Source organism: Neodiprion lecontei, chromosome 2, assembly GCF_021901455.1.
Source record: "Neodiprion lecontei isolate iyNeoLeco1 chromosome 2, iyNeoLeco1.1, whole genome shotgun sequence".
NCBI lineage: Eukaryota > Metazoa > Arthropoda > Insecta > Hymenoptera > Diprionidae > Neodiprion > Neodiprion lecontei.
This window is the reverse complement of record NC_060261.1, coordinates 6,411,880-6,427,637: the sequence shown is the minus strand read 5'-3', so window position 1 is coordinate 6,427,637 and position 15,758 is coordinate 6,411,880. Positions and strand designations below refer to the sequence as shown.

Sequence of the window (15,758 nt, the reverse complement as noted above, 5' to 3'; positions counted from 1 at the left end):
TAAAAAAAAAAAACCGATATTTTCAGCTTTCCCCGTGACCGTATTACAATGAAAAAATTCAACGAAAATTCCAAGTTCTCCAATTTTCCACGAACCCTTTTAAATTCCCCGACATTTCCATGTTCTCCAAATTTTCCAAGGTGTCTCGTCACCGTGTCTTATGCGGATATTTCACTCACCGCTGAACATGGGCATGGTGAGTTTCGGGTGCAATTGGGCCAGCTGTCGCGACAGGTACATTTGACTGCGGCAATAAGAGGCTGACAAAAGAGCGTCCAGGGTGCCGACGCGGCTGCTACCGACTGTCAAAACTCCTCCAGGGCTGCCTGGTCCTGGGGGAACTTCAGCCGCCGATGTCCCGACAGCCAGTTCCTCTTGTCCTGCAAAATCGAACCACAGATTGAAGAAAAAAAAAACAATAGAATAAATAACAAGAAAACGGGATCTGAGTTAAAAATATTGTATTAAAAAGAGATTCAACATTATTACGTGTATTACGCAAGGAATAAGTTTCAGCTGTCATGTTTTTCTTAAACCTTTCGTAGATCTTTTTTTTCTCATCTTGTAAAAGACACCCGAATGAGTACAAAAAAAAAAAAAAAAAAAAAATTCAATAAATAACAAAATTGCTTCGTTACAGCAAAGTAATGCCGGTAACGTTATACCAGATAAAGGTGCCGAATGAGTGTTAATACTTTGTTTCAAAGAAAGTCGATTCGATTTTCAATATCTAACGATATACTGTTTAACGTATCCATTATGCGTAATGTACAGTACTTGTGTACATTGATATACGATTATAATATACGATGTTGAAAAATTATCGAATACGTAAGGATGCGCTCATTTTTTCGGTGGTAGAATAAACAAAGACGATACGTACTTGGTTGAGTTTTATAATAAGTACAAGGTAGGTAATAACAATATTTAATACACCCGCGCACACACACTTTAGAAAGCGTATTGTCTCATTTTGTATTTTTTTTTTTTGTTGTCTTTTTGTCGTCTCTCTTTCTGTTTTATTTGTTGTTTATTTCTTTGATACGCAAAATTTCATCAAAAGGACCGTCCAAGCGTATAAAAATCCGACAATTTGTACAAAGACGTCCGGAAGTGAAATCATTATCGACTTCGCACAGGTTTAGCGCTTTTCTTTCTTTTTTTTTTTTTTGTGTATTATAAAATGTTTTCTTTCCGCTTCTCTTATCTCAGTTTTGAAAATTAATGAGGAATAAAATATTCACTTCACGTGATAAATCGGCGTGATAACTTATAGGATATAAATAATTATGACGAATATAAGAATTTTTCGATGTATTAATCGAAAGAACCGAACATTTATCCTGAGAAGAGAGAAAAAAAAAAAAAGGAAGAAAGAAAGATAAGAAGAAAGAAACTGCGAATCTACGGAAATAGAAAAAATTTGATAAAATAGACTCTGGTAAAAATTTCCGAATAATTTCACAGAATTTTTATACTTATCAAACGTGTTTTGCCGGCAATAATCTTTCAAGAGGAATATACGACGGAGCGTGAGTGAAATTTCGACGAATCAGTATCGTGGCGAGGCTTTGATAAGCCTCTTTGAATGACGACGAAGTGAATTCGTTCCCGCAATAATCAAGATAATTCACTAAACTGCTACGGTTTGAAAAGTAAGTCAAAGGGTACGCGATTACCGATTAACGAGAGAGAGAGAGATTTTTATCGGAGCAATCAGGGCTCTGATACGACGAGCTTTTATCGGAATTAAAATTAAGGAGGAAAGGCCAGCGATTTTTTGGCCACTTTGTAAATTTTTAATCCAAAACAAATTCTGAATCGCAAAATCTTCGATAACGAGCCTAATTTGGATGTTGATTTGTAATCGTTGATTTCTAGCCGAACACTTTATTCGTAAATCGATGATTTCCAAATTGAGGAAAGACGAAACTTACAATTAGGTAAAATTAATACATGCAAGATGCACGCGAAGAACTGATAATGTTTTATTTTTAAATCCATACTCACGTTATCCGTAAAAAATATGAATCTTTCTGTATAATTTATTTGTGCACGAACCGATCTATTATTCATGGAAATTTATCAAACCATAGAAATTTGGAATGAAAAAATTAAAGCGTTCCGTAATCTAACTCGTCTCTAATAATTAACCCTTTGAATCACAGATTTCTTGTGCTGAGTCAACTTTTGTAACAAGATCACTGATTACGGACTTCATATCAGTTTTCAAAAATTCAAGATGGCGGATCGAATACGGTGGACGAAAATTTCAAATTTGACCAAGTTCGGTCAAAAAACTCTATGTAGAGGTTTTTCGGGTCACTGATTGGATTTGCCATACTGAATTTTCAAAATCTGATTTCAGTTTCGTAATCAGCGACCCCAAAAAATCCGTGAACAGAGTTTTTTCTCCTAATTCGATCGAATTTGAAATTTTCGTCCGCCGTATCAGATCGGCCATCTTGAATTTTTTAAATCCGGTTACAGATTCGTAATAAGCGACCCCAAAATCTTATAATTTATACGAAACATGTATACATGTAGAGGGGGTTAACTTTCTCGAAAATGAATTATTCCTTCAATTTCCACCATTTTTTCAAATCAATTTGTTTCCAACAAAAATAATTTACATTATATCGCAATAATTACTCTCGAGTATTGAAAACCTGTTAGTATACTGTCAGAAATATCCAAAACCGCAAAGAAACATTTTTAAAATATCTCTAAACACACAGAAAATTGATATAAAATAGGTGATAAGAACTTACCACTATGCCTCAAAGGGTTAATTACTGAACTAGTTTCGATAAAAATTTTCCGGTTTTCAATTTCTTTCATCATTTTCTTTTTCTTTCGCCGCAACAGGATACACGAGTTTCCCGATAAAACTTACGCACGATCGTGACTCGAGCAGATTGCCATCGACGATGACGGACGGATGAACGACGAATGACCAAAATGCCAAAGGAATTAGAAATTCCGACTGTGTTCGTCAGAGGGTCGAAGTACATTATCGTAGGTTTAATAATATAAAGGTAAACCGGTTCGCTAAGAATGACAATAAATCTTGTACGAAAGGATGGATGTTCGGCAGACGCGTGTATTTACTTACCTACGTCGACCAAATTAATGGCATATCGAGTAAATGGCTTTTCTCCACTTCGGCAGACGCGGGGAAAAACGGTCGATGTACAGACTTTGTTCGTTCGTTCACCGCAACAACACCGAGAAACTTTTTTTATTTTTTTTTTTTTTTTTTTTACCATCAATAATCGTAAAAAAATAAATATTAATGTGTCTGTCAAAAAAATGACCGGTTACTTTTGTTCTGTCGACCAGTGTATAATAATTATCAGAGTGCGTAAAGAGTCGTTTCGCAAGATTCCAACGAAGGAAGTTCAAGACGAATCTCCTACTCGTACATATCTTGCAATAGTTAACAACAATATGCAACAAAACCGGTTATTCACCCATTCGGAGCATAAACTCTGTAGCAAGGTCCAAAAGTTTCCGGTCCAACCGACTTCGAAACTTTGAAATTAGGTTTGGAAAGCCAACGTTTGTCGTTGTTGTTTGCACAGTTTCACCGCTTCGTTTTCAAGTATTTCGTAGAGTTGAATTCTACGCTGTTAGAAAAGATTCAACTTAACGTGATATCCCAACAGATGCACTTTAAGTTTGTGTCATTTTTTTATAGATTTCGGTTAGTTACGACACAATTTTTTTTTCATTTATAACATTTAGGCTGTCATATCAACGTTCGATTTTTAGTTTTTACTTCAATTTTCACTTATTAATGTATTGAAAAATTGTTAAACCGACCCAAAAATTTTAGTAGACCGGCTGGGATTTTTTTTTATCTCATGCTTTTTCTTTCTTATCCATTCGTTTAGTTGAAAACTGACTCGTCGCAAGATTTTTCAGAATGTTCAAAATTCGTTTAATCGAAATATGTAATTAAGAAATATTGATTATTTCAACGTTATAAATCCGTTTATTCAGTTCACCGTTTATAAAACAAGGCTTCGAAATCAATTAAGAATATAGAAAAATCAAAAGAAAAAGAAGGAACGTAATATCGAATTTTCAAACGAGCGAAAATTTGATTCATAGAATTTAAGAATGCGGAAAGTCGAGTTATGGGAAAAGTAAGATAATCGAAAGATGAGAATACAGAGTCGTTAGAATCAGTCTCGATAAAATAAAATCGTATAACGATTCCAGATTTTGACCTTTCTATATTTCGTCTTTTCGTACTTCGATTTTCCGTATTTTCCAATTTTCTACACTTGATCTTTATTTGTATATATACATATTAATGTTTAATAATTTATGGATATTTAAATAATTTGCCGACTCACAGTCAGACCCGAAAATTTTCTCGGATTTTACGGATTATTCCTCTTATCCGTGAGTTATGGGACACCCTGTAGACGATCTTGTCATGGCGCAGGGTAAAATTGATCTCTACGCGTGGTATGAATGGTGAATGTTTACATTAAAAGCAATAGAGTTGCTGCCTGTACCTTTCAATCATAATAAACCGAGGCTGCATGGCGTTTATCGCGAGCTTGCAAAGCTGCCGTGCATCCAAGTTTCGCTTGGCGTTGACGGACGCGTTTATGCTTCGGGAAAAATCCATAACCTAAATTCAGATCGTTGAACAGACCGCGAGATATTCGAAAGGCGTGCCGTTTCGAAGATTTTTTTTTTTCACTCTATCTCATCGAAACGTTTCTTTTGAAAGAATTTTTTATTCTCTGTGAAACTTTGATCGGGTGAAAAATGATCTTTTTTTTTTTTTATATACATAATAATTTTACTTCCATGAATCGTTGAAAATTGTTTCGTCAATTCAGAAAATCAATGCAATCGGTAAAAACCGATCCGTCGTTTTGTTTGTTCTGAAGAAACGTAAAGAGGTGGAAGTGAAAAGATTTTTTGAATTTTACTACGTCTTTGACCGTTCACTGATTACAAATCATTTTTCAAATCAGATTTTGGAAATTCGAGACAGCGGATCGAATACGGGGAGCGAAAATTTCAAATTTTCAAATAAATATATGTACATATAAATAATAATCCCGATCACGGATACAAAAACACAAAGAATATTTCGAAAGCCAGGATAGTTTCTTCCTTCGCATGAATGAAAATTTATTTTCCTTTATCAAGGAAATTAATCACTCGAAACTTTTTTGAACTAATAATTCACCGGACTCGAAATTGTGTAAATAAACAGGTTTTATTAACGTTCAAATGTTCTGGCATTTGTTTGGCGAGGTTTGTGATGATGTTGAGAATCAAAACTTGGTTTTACAATTCAAGATACAATCGATGTCTCGAAATTTTGGTGAGGATTTTTTTTTTTTTTTTTTTGTTTCTTACTTAAATAAGTGTTACTTCGATACGCGAATATAAGCGAACAATTTTTCTATAAAAACAATCAAAGTCTGAATGTTTCAGACATTTCTCAATGGTCCAACGTGAATATATGTTCATAACCTGAATTTTACGAGCCATCAAATGTGCGTAAAAACCATCCCCACCAAATTTCTAAAACTCTAATATCAATTTACAATTTTTGCAAAAATTCTAGCGACACGCGTTGAAAAGTTTCGTGCGTAAAAAAAATTACAGATTCTCCGTTCAAGATTCGCATAAAAACAACAAGGAATTAAACACCAATTTTATATTATCTTCTATAATAATTAGATGTGTTTCATAGAAATTCTTTTGGCAGTTTTTAGATCAAATGACATTGAAATTAATCCAATATCATGAAACTCTTACCGTATCGCAAAATATTCGCCAAATTCAATTAAATCTTTTAAAAACTGATTCAACGACAAGACAAAAAATGTTCGACTCGTTGTTTCTCTCGATTATCTACATAAAATGCGAAACCGATATGATTCATGGGCATTTCTTTTTTTTTTCCCGCGACAGTATTTTCAACCCCTGCGCCAAGTTCGGAGGATGGGAAAAAAAAAGAAGAAAAAAAGAAAAAAACCAGAATACAGGAGTAAGAAATGAATTTCCGTTTCCGTTCAGATCCGGGCGTATAATGGACGATGAATTTTTTTATACGATCGGTAAAATAATCGTTTAATCACGAGCCGAGAAAACTCGATGGCAAAAATAAATTTTCCCCATTCTTGAACGCAACTTTGATTGCACGTTGTATGATACGTGTGATGGGAGAAATGTTGAATAAAAAAAAAAAAAAAAAAAAAAATGGACGCCAAAGTTCGTTAGATTCGTTCATTTTTTATTCTTCACTTCCGTTTCCTCTGTTTCCCCTTCGTTTTTACCCTCGATATAATCGAAGGAAACAAAAAAGGAAGAAAAAAAAATAATAAAAAAAAATTAGCGAGGGGGTAAAAGTCGTTAATGACTCTCGTCTCCGCCCCCCAACAAGATGCGGGGATCCGGCAATGACGTTTGCCATCTCCTCGCCAAGGGGGTGTCGGGCTGATTGATCTTTTTTCCCCGGATCGTTATAAATCACGATTTAGGGTCAGGGATTCTGTCCCTGAAGGAAACGCCGAAGACGAAGTGTAGAAGATCTATGAATCGGCCGCTTCGGCAGATGATATCGTTTTACAGGCGTAACGCGGGGATGAAATAGAGAACGAATAATAAGTCGAGTGTTAGATAGAAATTCTTATAAATATGTGCAGGAGAAAGTTTGCAGGATCGGTGAACGAAAAAAAGCAATACGTATAAAATTTCGTGTATAATATTTAAGGGGTTATTTGTATCGGGTCGGGATTTTCCAAAAATCGTTTTTTTTTTTTTGTAACTTCATTTTTATAATGTAAATATGTTCGGGTATATAGGCAAAAAAATTCACGTCGATCCGACAATTATTCTCGAAGTTAAGCGCATATTTGTAAAGTCGTCCCAGCGGCGTGTAAAGTGATTTCGAAACTTTGAACGCGTTTTTTTCAAAACCATGTTTTCAAAGTCGGCGAGCAAGAGATTTCTCGGAAACGGCTGAACCGATGAGTCTCAAACTTTTACACAAGCTTTACGAATATATTTTTCAGTCCTTGATCGAAGGTTTTTTCTAACCGATAAATATCTTGCATTTTATAAAAAAAATTAAGGCGAAAATTATTCTGTGAAATGGGATTTTTTTTTCTTCCGAGTAGCATCTTTTTTGTCGAAAATTGATATTTCATTCATTCCTTCGATCAAAGACGAGATCATACCATTAACTAAATTTGTTTTGTTTTTTTAGTTTAATAAGACCCCCTTTCTTTTAGCGGTGCTAACGAAGATCGGTTATACCAGCTTTAAGAAACATTGTTTATACAAATATATAACTACATAAATTTTTACGTAAACAAATTGATATGTGTCTTAGTGAAAAGTCGTTGAAAAATGGTTTGTTCTCGGTCTCCCGACTGGATATAACCCCTCAAGTACGAGTAATTAAAACATCCAACGTAAACAAACTTTGCGAAACCGTCCGACGTTTTTTCACCGTTCATGTGGTTGCAATGACTTACGACATGTGTATAACAAGGTAGAAACGCGACGGTGAAGCCGAAAGCAGGCTTCCGGTATCTCGTAGGCGAGAGAACTACCGATAGAGAGGCAAAAGAGGTTCGACGTTACGGCAAAAAAGACACGTGAGAGGTTGGCGGGTGGCTGGAGAACCGACGCGCAGAAGCAAAGTCAGACGGCGAATCTAGATAGGCGACATGCAGAAGGGACGCCGTGCCAAAGGCAGTCTGGTGCCACCTACAAACCGGGAGGTCACTCGGTTAGACGGTGAGGAAATAATACCTTAAGGTCTCTGTTACCAAGGTATCCTCGTTTTCCACAATTGCTTGGATATACTGACGGATTTCGAAAAAGTTCCGACTTGAAATCAGATACCGGTAGAGACTCGTTTCAAACTCCGAAACTGTCATCGACGTGAAAGGGATGATCATTTTTTTTTTCATCCACGAGCTGTAAGGAACAATTGTACGTGAAGACGGATTTTTAGACGAACATGGAATGCGAAATGTATGAACGTACCGGGAAAACTTGAAGTGCGGTGTGAAATTCTGATAAGGAAATTAAGTGAAAGACACCTTTGCGTTTCTTCGTTGAAGTAATAATAATAATAATTTTAATAATAATAATACGACAACAAGGATAACAACGATAATATAAACAACAATACGTACGTACGTAATACGCGAATTCGTATTCCTATCGTACGTTAATCTTTTCTATTCTTTGTTTTTCTTCTTTCAAAACCATTTATCAAACTGTGAGCAACATCGAGCAGACACTCTTTAAATTCGCGAGAGTAGAAGAAGAGATTCCACGAGCGACTGAAACAAGCGTGAGGCTTCCATTAATCCTCAAAACATTTCCTGAAGCTTACCTTTTTCGCCGAGTGTTCTTTTTTTTTTTTTTTCCTACCCTCTCTACGTTTCTTTTATCTCTGTCTGTGTTTTTTTTTTTTTTTTTTTTTTTTTTTTTTACTCCACTCCCGGGCTTTCCGTAAAGCGCACCAAACTTCCGTGATACATGGCTTAGCCTACGGTGTGGTAATCTTTAACACCCTTCAACATCGCGTTGGAACACGTCGAAAGTTGTACGAATTCGTATATCTAACCGAAATCTTGTCTCGGTGAGAAATTTCCGAATTTTTGCGTTTCTGTTTTTTTCTTTGACATCATATTTCGATCGGCGATTCGAAAGGAGATTGGATAAAAGGAGAACGCGAGTGAAGTGGCTGATTGCCAGTAAAGAGTTCTCCAGGTCGGGAAAATCTTCAAAGGTTGTCAACCCCCTCTACCTTGTATCGTCGTTTCAACGTTTCGTTGGTCACTGAAAAAAAAACGGACAATCAACAAACGGATGCGACTTTTTTTCTTTTTTTTTTTTTTGCAGCCGTATATAAGATAAACCTATGCTCGGATTCGGTTATCATTATGCGTACATATCGACCTTCGAACGGTGAAGAAACCGAAACATGAAGTCGCGCAACCCTCGAAGTGAAAATTGATCGATGAGAATGTGTCGTATTTCAAAATGAAAAAGTAGGAAAAGTTTTTTCCTTAACGCGGATGCCAATCATTGAGGTCAGTTTCAGTAGCCGAAAATTTTTCACCAAAGTATAAAACGACGTTCGAGTTTGGTATTCCAAAATCTCGCGGCAGTAATTCCTTGGCAAGAATTCGGATATATCCCACCGCTGCCACCAATATTTCGTTCAACAAGTGGTTTTGCTGTGAGAACGTCGAGCAGTCCATCTCGCTCACTCTCTCTCTCACTATCTGGTTTCGACGATAATGCCGAGAAGACATCGAGAAGGGTGGTAGAATAAAATAAACGAAAAACAAGCGCAACAATAAAAAAAATTTTTAAAAATGAACGACACGAACGTGACGAGCGGGATTTTCCCGATAGACGAAACTGAGCAGCTTGAGCCTGACCTGGCCGAAGTGGTTATACACCGTATCCAGATGTACTACACACCGGTTCTCGTGTACCTCGGAGCCCTCGGTAACTGTCTGTCGGTCTGCGTGTTCTTCAATTCAAAACTACGGAAACTGTCGTCGAGTTTCTACCTGGCAGCACTGGCGATAAGCGACACTGGTTTCCTGGTCTCGCTGTTCGTCGTGTGGTTAAACATGGTCGACGTCGGTCTGTTCAACCGTCAGGGTTTCTGCCAGTTCTTCATCTTCTTAACGACCCTCTGCAGCTTCCTGAGCGTTTGGTTCGTCGTGGCGTTCACCGTTGAGAGATTCGTCGCCGTCCAGTATCCGCTCCGTCGGCAATCCATGTGCACGGTGACCAGAGCCAAGGCCGTGTTGGTGGGTCTGACGGTTCTTGGAGTGACGTTGTGCAGTCCTGTTCTTTGGTTCTCGAGCCCCCAGCCACCGACCGAAAAGCACAACGTGACCCTCTGCAACCTCGCCGAGGAATGGGAGGAGTGGGCGAACGTTTTCAACGTAGCTGACACCGTCCTGACGTTCATACTACCGTTCTCCGTAATCGTGGTTCTTAACTCGTTGATCGCCAGGGCCGTTTGGCGACTCGCTGGCGTTCGTCGGACCATGACGGTCACCGGAAGACGAGTAAAGAGGCCCCAGATGTCCAACGGACAGAATCAAAGACCCGCCACTTCTCAGACAAAGGTCACCAAGATGCTGCTCGTTGTGTCGACGGCGTTTCTTTGCTTCAATCTTCCCGCCTATGTTATGCGGCTCTACGCCTTCTTCGGGGTAATTATTCATCGTTGAATCATCCATGCTTTTATGTATTGTAAATATAAATCGAGTGTTCCAGTTGTTGACATTTTGTGGTCGGAGCTGTTTGATTTTTAGTTACAAAATTACAAGATAAGTAAATTTGCAGTGTTTACAAATTCACAATTTGTGCCGACAATTTTTAACTTTGGAAAATCAAAGGTTCGATAATTGGGTCTAAACGTGTCAATAACTGGTACGCTTACCTTGAAAATTCTCTGTACGTAAGACCCTGAGAGTTTTTGTCGACTAATTCATCACCTGTTCACACTTCTTACTTCTACTTTGGGACTTTACGTTATCTACAGGATTTTCTTCGCCGCGCTTCTGTACGATCACTCGGAAAATATCGATGCAAAGATGAAAAACAAATATGACATTCGGCCAAAGAATTTTCTAATCAACATAACGCGAGCACGATCATCGAAAACTTTATCGTTTCTCGATGATTGGAGAGATTCGATGCTCCGCAGGATGGAATTAAGAAAGTGTCATCAAACACAGTCGATCATTGTCAAAAACAAAGACAACGATCAATTTTCGGAAACTTCTTTACCCGTCGAATCGAGTCGCAGTCGAAGAAAATCTTTATCCCCATAACAAAAAAAAATGTATCACCTGTTTCGAATGTTTTATAACTTCGAAAAAATCTTTCTACACTCTTTGTAACTATCGTAGTGACTTTATATCAACGCTGACTTGACTTGATATCATTTTTTCTCATCAATCGACTAGTAAAAATAACTGTTCTTTTCTCTTTCTCTCTCTCTCTCTCTGATACAAAATGTTCACTTTGCACTCTGTATTTATCTCCTCGTCAGAGAATTCAGACTTCATTGAACTCCAAACTGCGAAAAATTTTCCAACAAATCATCAATCTTTTCGTGCCATGTTATTAACCGTTATAACCATAACCAATCCCGTTAACCGAATATATTCTAGATGAAAATTATACAGATTATCGATCGGCACAAAGTGATTAAATCGAAACCAAGCATCACTGTTGATTCTACGAAGTCAAGTTTGAGGCCAAAGCACTCAACAATCACATTTTCATTCCCAAGCATTAGACGTGACGATGAATTTACGCCCGTGGCGATTTCAGTTGTTGCCAATTTTCAAACAGCCGACTCTGACAATAGTCAGAGGAAATAGATCACGCTGTTTAACAATGGCTTAGGCGGCTCGGATTTGACTTGCGTACATTTTTTAGCAGGTTTTGATCTGAAGCTTGGGCTAATTTGTAAATTGTTCAACTTTTTTTCCGTGTTAGAAAAATATAAAAGGGATACCGAAATGTTCCTCTTATGTAAATCGTATACATGTATAAATGGCGGGAGAAAGAGAAAGAGAAAGAGAAAGAGAGAGGGAGAGAGACAGAGAGTCGTTCATTTGTAAAAACATCCTTCCCTTCTCGAATCACTCCATTAATCTTCCTTTACGATTCAATACCGAATTGATAAATTGTCAAAGGATGTACGACGTAGCGAACATCTTGAAACGCGTTCTGCTCTCCTCCCGATAATAAAATGAGGTTTATTCGCGACACCGTTTTTTCTTCATTTCTTTCGTCTTCTTCCGTTTTGCTTACCAAAACATGATCAGATATTTATTGCATGCTCAATTCGCATTCCGCGAATGAAACATATATATACATATTTACATAGATATATATATATATATATATATTATATAAAAAGGTGTAAACTCAAGTTCAGTTTTGATAAGATAACTTATCGAGTTGAATTAAAATCCGATTATAACATCTGTATTTGCAAAACTATAACGACGAAGAAAAAGGCTAATTTGCTTTGCGTTATCGCATTTGCAATTCCTGATAACCCGTAAGTTTGACTTTTGTATACACGATGAAAAAAAATCAGCGTATACATATTACTTCTACTTTTTTTTTTTACTTCCATTTTCTTTATCTTTCTCTCTCTCGCTCTCTTTTTATAGAAAGCCGCACGCTTCGGTCGGCTTTAAAGTAGCAAATCGCAGAACCTCTTTAAAGTTTTTTTTTTTTTTTTTCGTCACACCGTTTTCTTATCAACGTCTGCGAACCGAATGAAATCGAAAAGAAGAATTACCAGACTCTCGCCGGTTTTGCCATACTGTTTAAAAATAATAACACACTTGAACGATGCGTCTGAGTTAGATCGATAAATATTTCAGCTGCTAAGGTACGATATGAGGGAAGATTATTGTTTAAAAAAAAATTCTCCACATTATGCGGCAACGACGAAAATAATATATATCCAAACGGTTCGATTGTCGAGCAGTCACGGTTCGTGAAACCGAAAAATTGCAAAAGTTTCTCTTGCAGATTAAACGAAGGTAAAATTGATCCAACGAAAGGATCGGTCAGACCTTTCGAACGATCGTCAAGTAGTTGCGTAAGGTTGTTAAAAAAAATTTTTTTACACATGTATATAAAAAAAAATAACGCTGCAGTATGAAAAAATCCGAGCAAAGGATTATTTACCGTGTACCTATATACATAAGTGAGTTAGAATTTTGTCGCTGTTGAAAACTACACGGTTTTATTTAATTTAACTTTTTTTTTTTTTTTTTTCTTCGCTTTGTTTCTATTCTTTTTTCACCTTCTCCTTATTTTCGTTTCGTTGTCAGTCGCAAAGCATCTCAGACACGGCTTGGAAGAAAAATGTTAGAATTAACACAGTTTGGGCAAGAGTGACGAATCAGCCCTTTAACGGAGGTAACATTCATGAATAAGTAAATGACTACTTCGCCAATTTGTCTAGTCCTACGTGATGAAAAACAATGCCTATAGATGCGTATAACTAAGAGGCAGGCTGCGGGAATGAATCTTTTTTCGTAATAATTACATTATTCATCGTTCGTGTCGTTTGGGTAAACGGTGTGAGGTTATCATCGTCAGAAGTACGGTGTTAAAAACTACGAAACGTGAAACGAGTAATTTCCTGCATCGAGTATAATTATGTACGTGATACGCGTGCCCGCGCATAGCTTAAAACTTTCAAGTTCCTCGCTTGTAAATCGAGACACCGTACTATGCGAAATCGGTTTTAAAATTCTCGCGTAATCAATCACAGCTCCTAATCGCCAACGCAAACCCAACTTGAAAGCATTAAATTTTACACACATTATGCTGACAACCATAGTTGATGATCGATAATTTTTCGTTGTTAAATTACGAGATAGTAGCGTGTAGATTGTTGTATTAGTCAAGTTTAGAAGAGAAGAGAAAAAAAAAAAAAAAGGGAAGAAGATGAAGAATCGTATGCAACGATGATTTTCCCAAAACGAACAATTTATGAAAGAAAGTAATAAAACCGTTAGCTCAAAATATTGAGGGTACAAATTTTTTCCTTGTCTTTTACTTAGAATCATTGTGAAACAGTAAAAAATCTAGCATATTCGTATGATTTCGTTCCAAGTTGACTTGACCCTTTGCGTCATAGGCGTAAGTATTCTTACCACATTTTTTGTATATTTAGTTTACTTTGAAAAAATATTTCTTTGAGGTTCGTTGCGATTTCTGACAGTATACTGATAAGTTTTCAATAACCGAGAGTAATTGTCGCGATATAATGTAAATTGTTTTGTTAGAAACAAATTGATTTCGTTTTAAAACCACATAATTCATCATCGATTTACCGTCGCAAATTCTTCTTTTTTGTATTATCAGAAAAATGTGTTGTAATATAATTGACGTGAAGAAAGAAAAAAAAAAAAAAAATGACCAACTGATTTGAAACTCACCGATCTGTTGAATGATTTAAAAATTGAAAATTCATTTCATAAATGTAAAAAAAAAATAAAAAATAACGCAATCGTTGCGTATACGCATATCGGACTCTCCCCAACTTCGTGACCTCGGAAAAGGAAAGTCATCAGCGCGTGATATAATTAGCAGGAAATTAGCTGGCACGAAGTTATAACGCAGAGCCTACTTCATCCACCTAAAACAATTAAACCCGGCAACGTTCAAGCCGACAAAATTGCCGACGTGTCAACCGTTGGAATAATATTTACAACGACGATTCCGGCAACTTTAACGCGTGCCCTGAAAAGGTAGCGAATACATACATATATACGTATGTGTGTATACGTACACTGAGAACAATTTCGTTTCTCACGGTAACTAGAAAAATTCATTAAATCGGGTATCGTTATGAAAAACTGTTTGAACATTGTTGTACACACATGTACGTATATCATTCAATTGTAAAGGGTGCAGTGTGTGAGAAAAAAGAAGCGAAAGAAAAAAAATTCAAACAAACTCAAAAAACTACAAAAATACCAAACTTCCAACAAGTTGCCAATTTCGTAGAAGGTGCGCTAATTTTTTTTATTTTGTTTTTCACTCTCATTTCACGCCAAAAAAAAAAAAAGAAAAAAAAAATGAAAAACCTTCGAAACTTTTAGAGAACTAAAAATGTTTGTTGCATGCTTGAGGAAAATTTATGGTTCGAAAAAAGAAAATAGGGAAAAGGAAACAAATACGCCTAAAAATTGTACATGTTGTGCTAATTAAATGAAAAATTTGACTGCGCGTAGACCTGATTTATTATACATGCAGGCGTAACGTGAGCGTGAAATTTTAACCGCAACAAGCTTTCCCATTATCGCAGATTCCATGTGTATATTATAACCCATATTATACCTGATCCGGGGCTTAAGTAAATCAGGTTTCGGCCAGGCTTCCGAGATTCTATCGAGCAGCGTACATTTAAACAGCCCCAAGTCCCTCTGCAACCCTCACGAATTATTAAATCTAAACTCGGCAAAAGTCTCGAGGTGAGCTTGCGAACTTGAAGGAGAACTTTTCGCTTCGAGTGAGAAAAAATTTTTAACCAAGAATCCGGGAAAGAAGAGAAGGAAAGAGAATAAAAAAAAAAAATAGAACAACGAGAATTTTATACATTATAGAAATTGTGGCTTAAGAAATTTTTTTCTTTTCATTTCTCTCTCTCTCTCTCTCTATCTCTCTATTTTCCTTCTGTTCACTTTTCAACTCGGGATAAGAAAATCGTAACAATTCGGGAGAACAAGTGTAGGTTGATAATTCAATGTTCCAACTTATTAAATATCATCTTTATCATTCGTTAATCGAATAGTGCGTGGAATATGAAGAAAAAGACGACTAATAAAAAGAGAGAGAAGAAATTGTGACGTGAACGTTTGAATCGAGCACAAGACGTGTATATATTACGTTATAAACAGCGACGTTAAGCTTGGCGAGATAAACATTAATTCGTATTTGTTCTAGTTTTAAACCTTGCGTAAGCTGACGTTGTTGCACAATAATCTGTATTAATATAGGAGGTTTTAGTTAAACAAATCGCCCTCGTGACTGCAGTTCAAAAGTCGAATAATACATATTATCATAACACTTGTTGTATGAGAGTGTTAAAGTAAATTATAAAAATATGTACAGTATATTCTACACGCAGAGAGATGAGATAAACATATTTCGTTAGAATCATCCGACATAATACCGAGGAC

The 15,758-nt window shown here is 36.5% G+C and overlaps 2 protein-coding genes across 9 annotated transcripts in view; one reads left to right on the top strand and one right to left on the bottom strand.

The window, feature by feature from the left end:
• Positions 1-15,758, bottom strand: part of LOC107225469 (protein furry) — a 107,662-nt gene that overhangs the window by 26,219 nt on the left and 65,685 nt on the right. For all 8 annotated transcript variants that reach the window (XM_046730062.1, XM_046730061.1, XM_046730055.1 and 5 more), the window contains one exon: positions 180-380. In XM_046730062.1, coding sequence (XP_046586018.1) covers positions 180-380 — 201 coding nt within the window. The remainder of the gene's footprint in view (positions 1-179; positions 381-15,758) is intronic.
• Positions 8,851-15,758, top strand: part of LOC107226776 (neuropeptides capa receptor) — a 30,691-nt gene continuing 23,783 nt past the window's right edge. Inside the window, exon 1 of the mRNA XM_046730064.1 lies at positions 8,851-10,241. Within this exon, the coding sequence (XP_046586020.1) occupies positions 9,384-10,241 (858 nt within the window). The 5' untranslated portion in view covers positions 8,851-9,383. The remainder of the gene's footprint in view (positions 10,242-15,758) is intronic.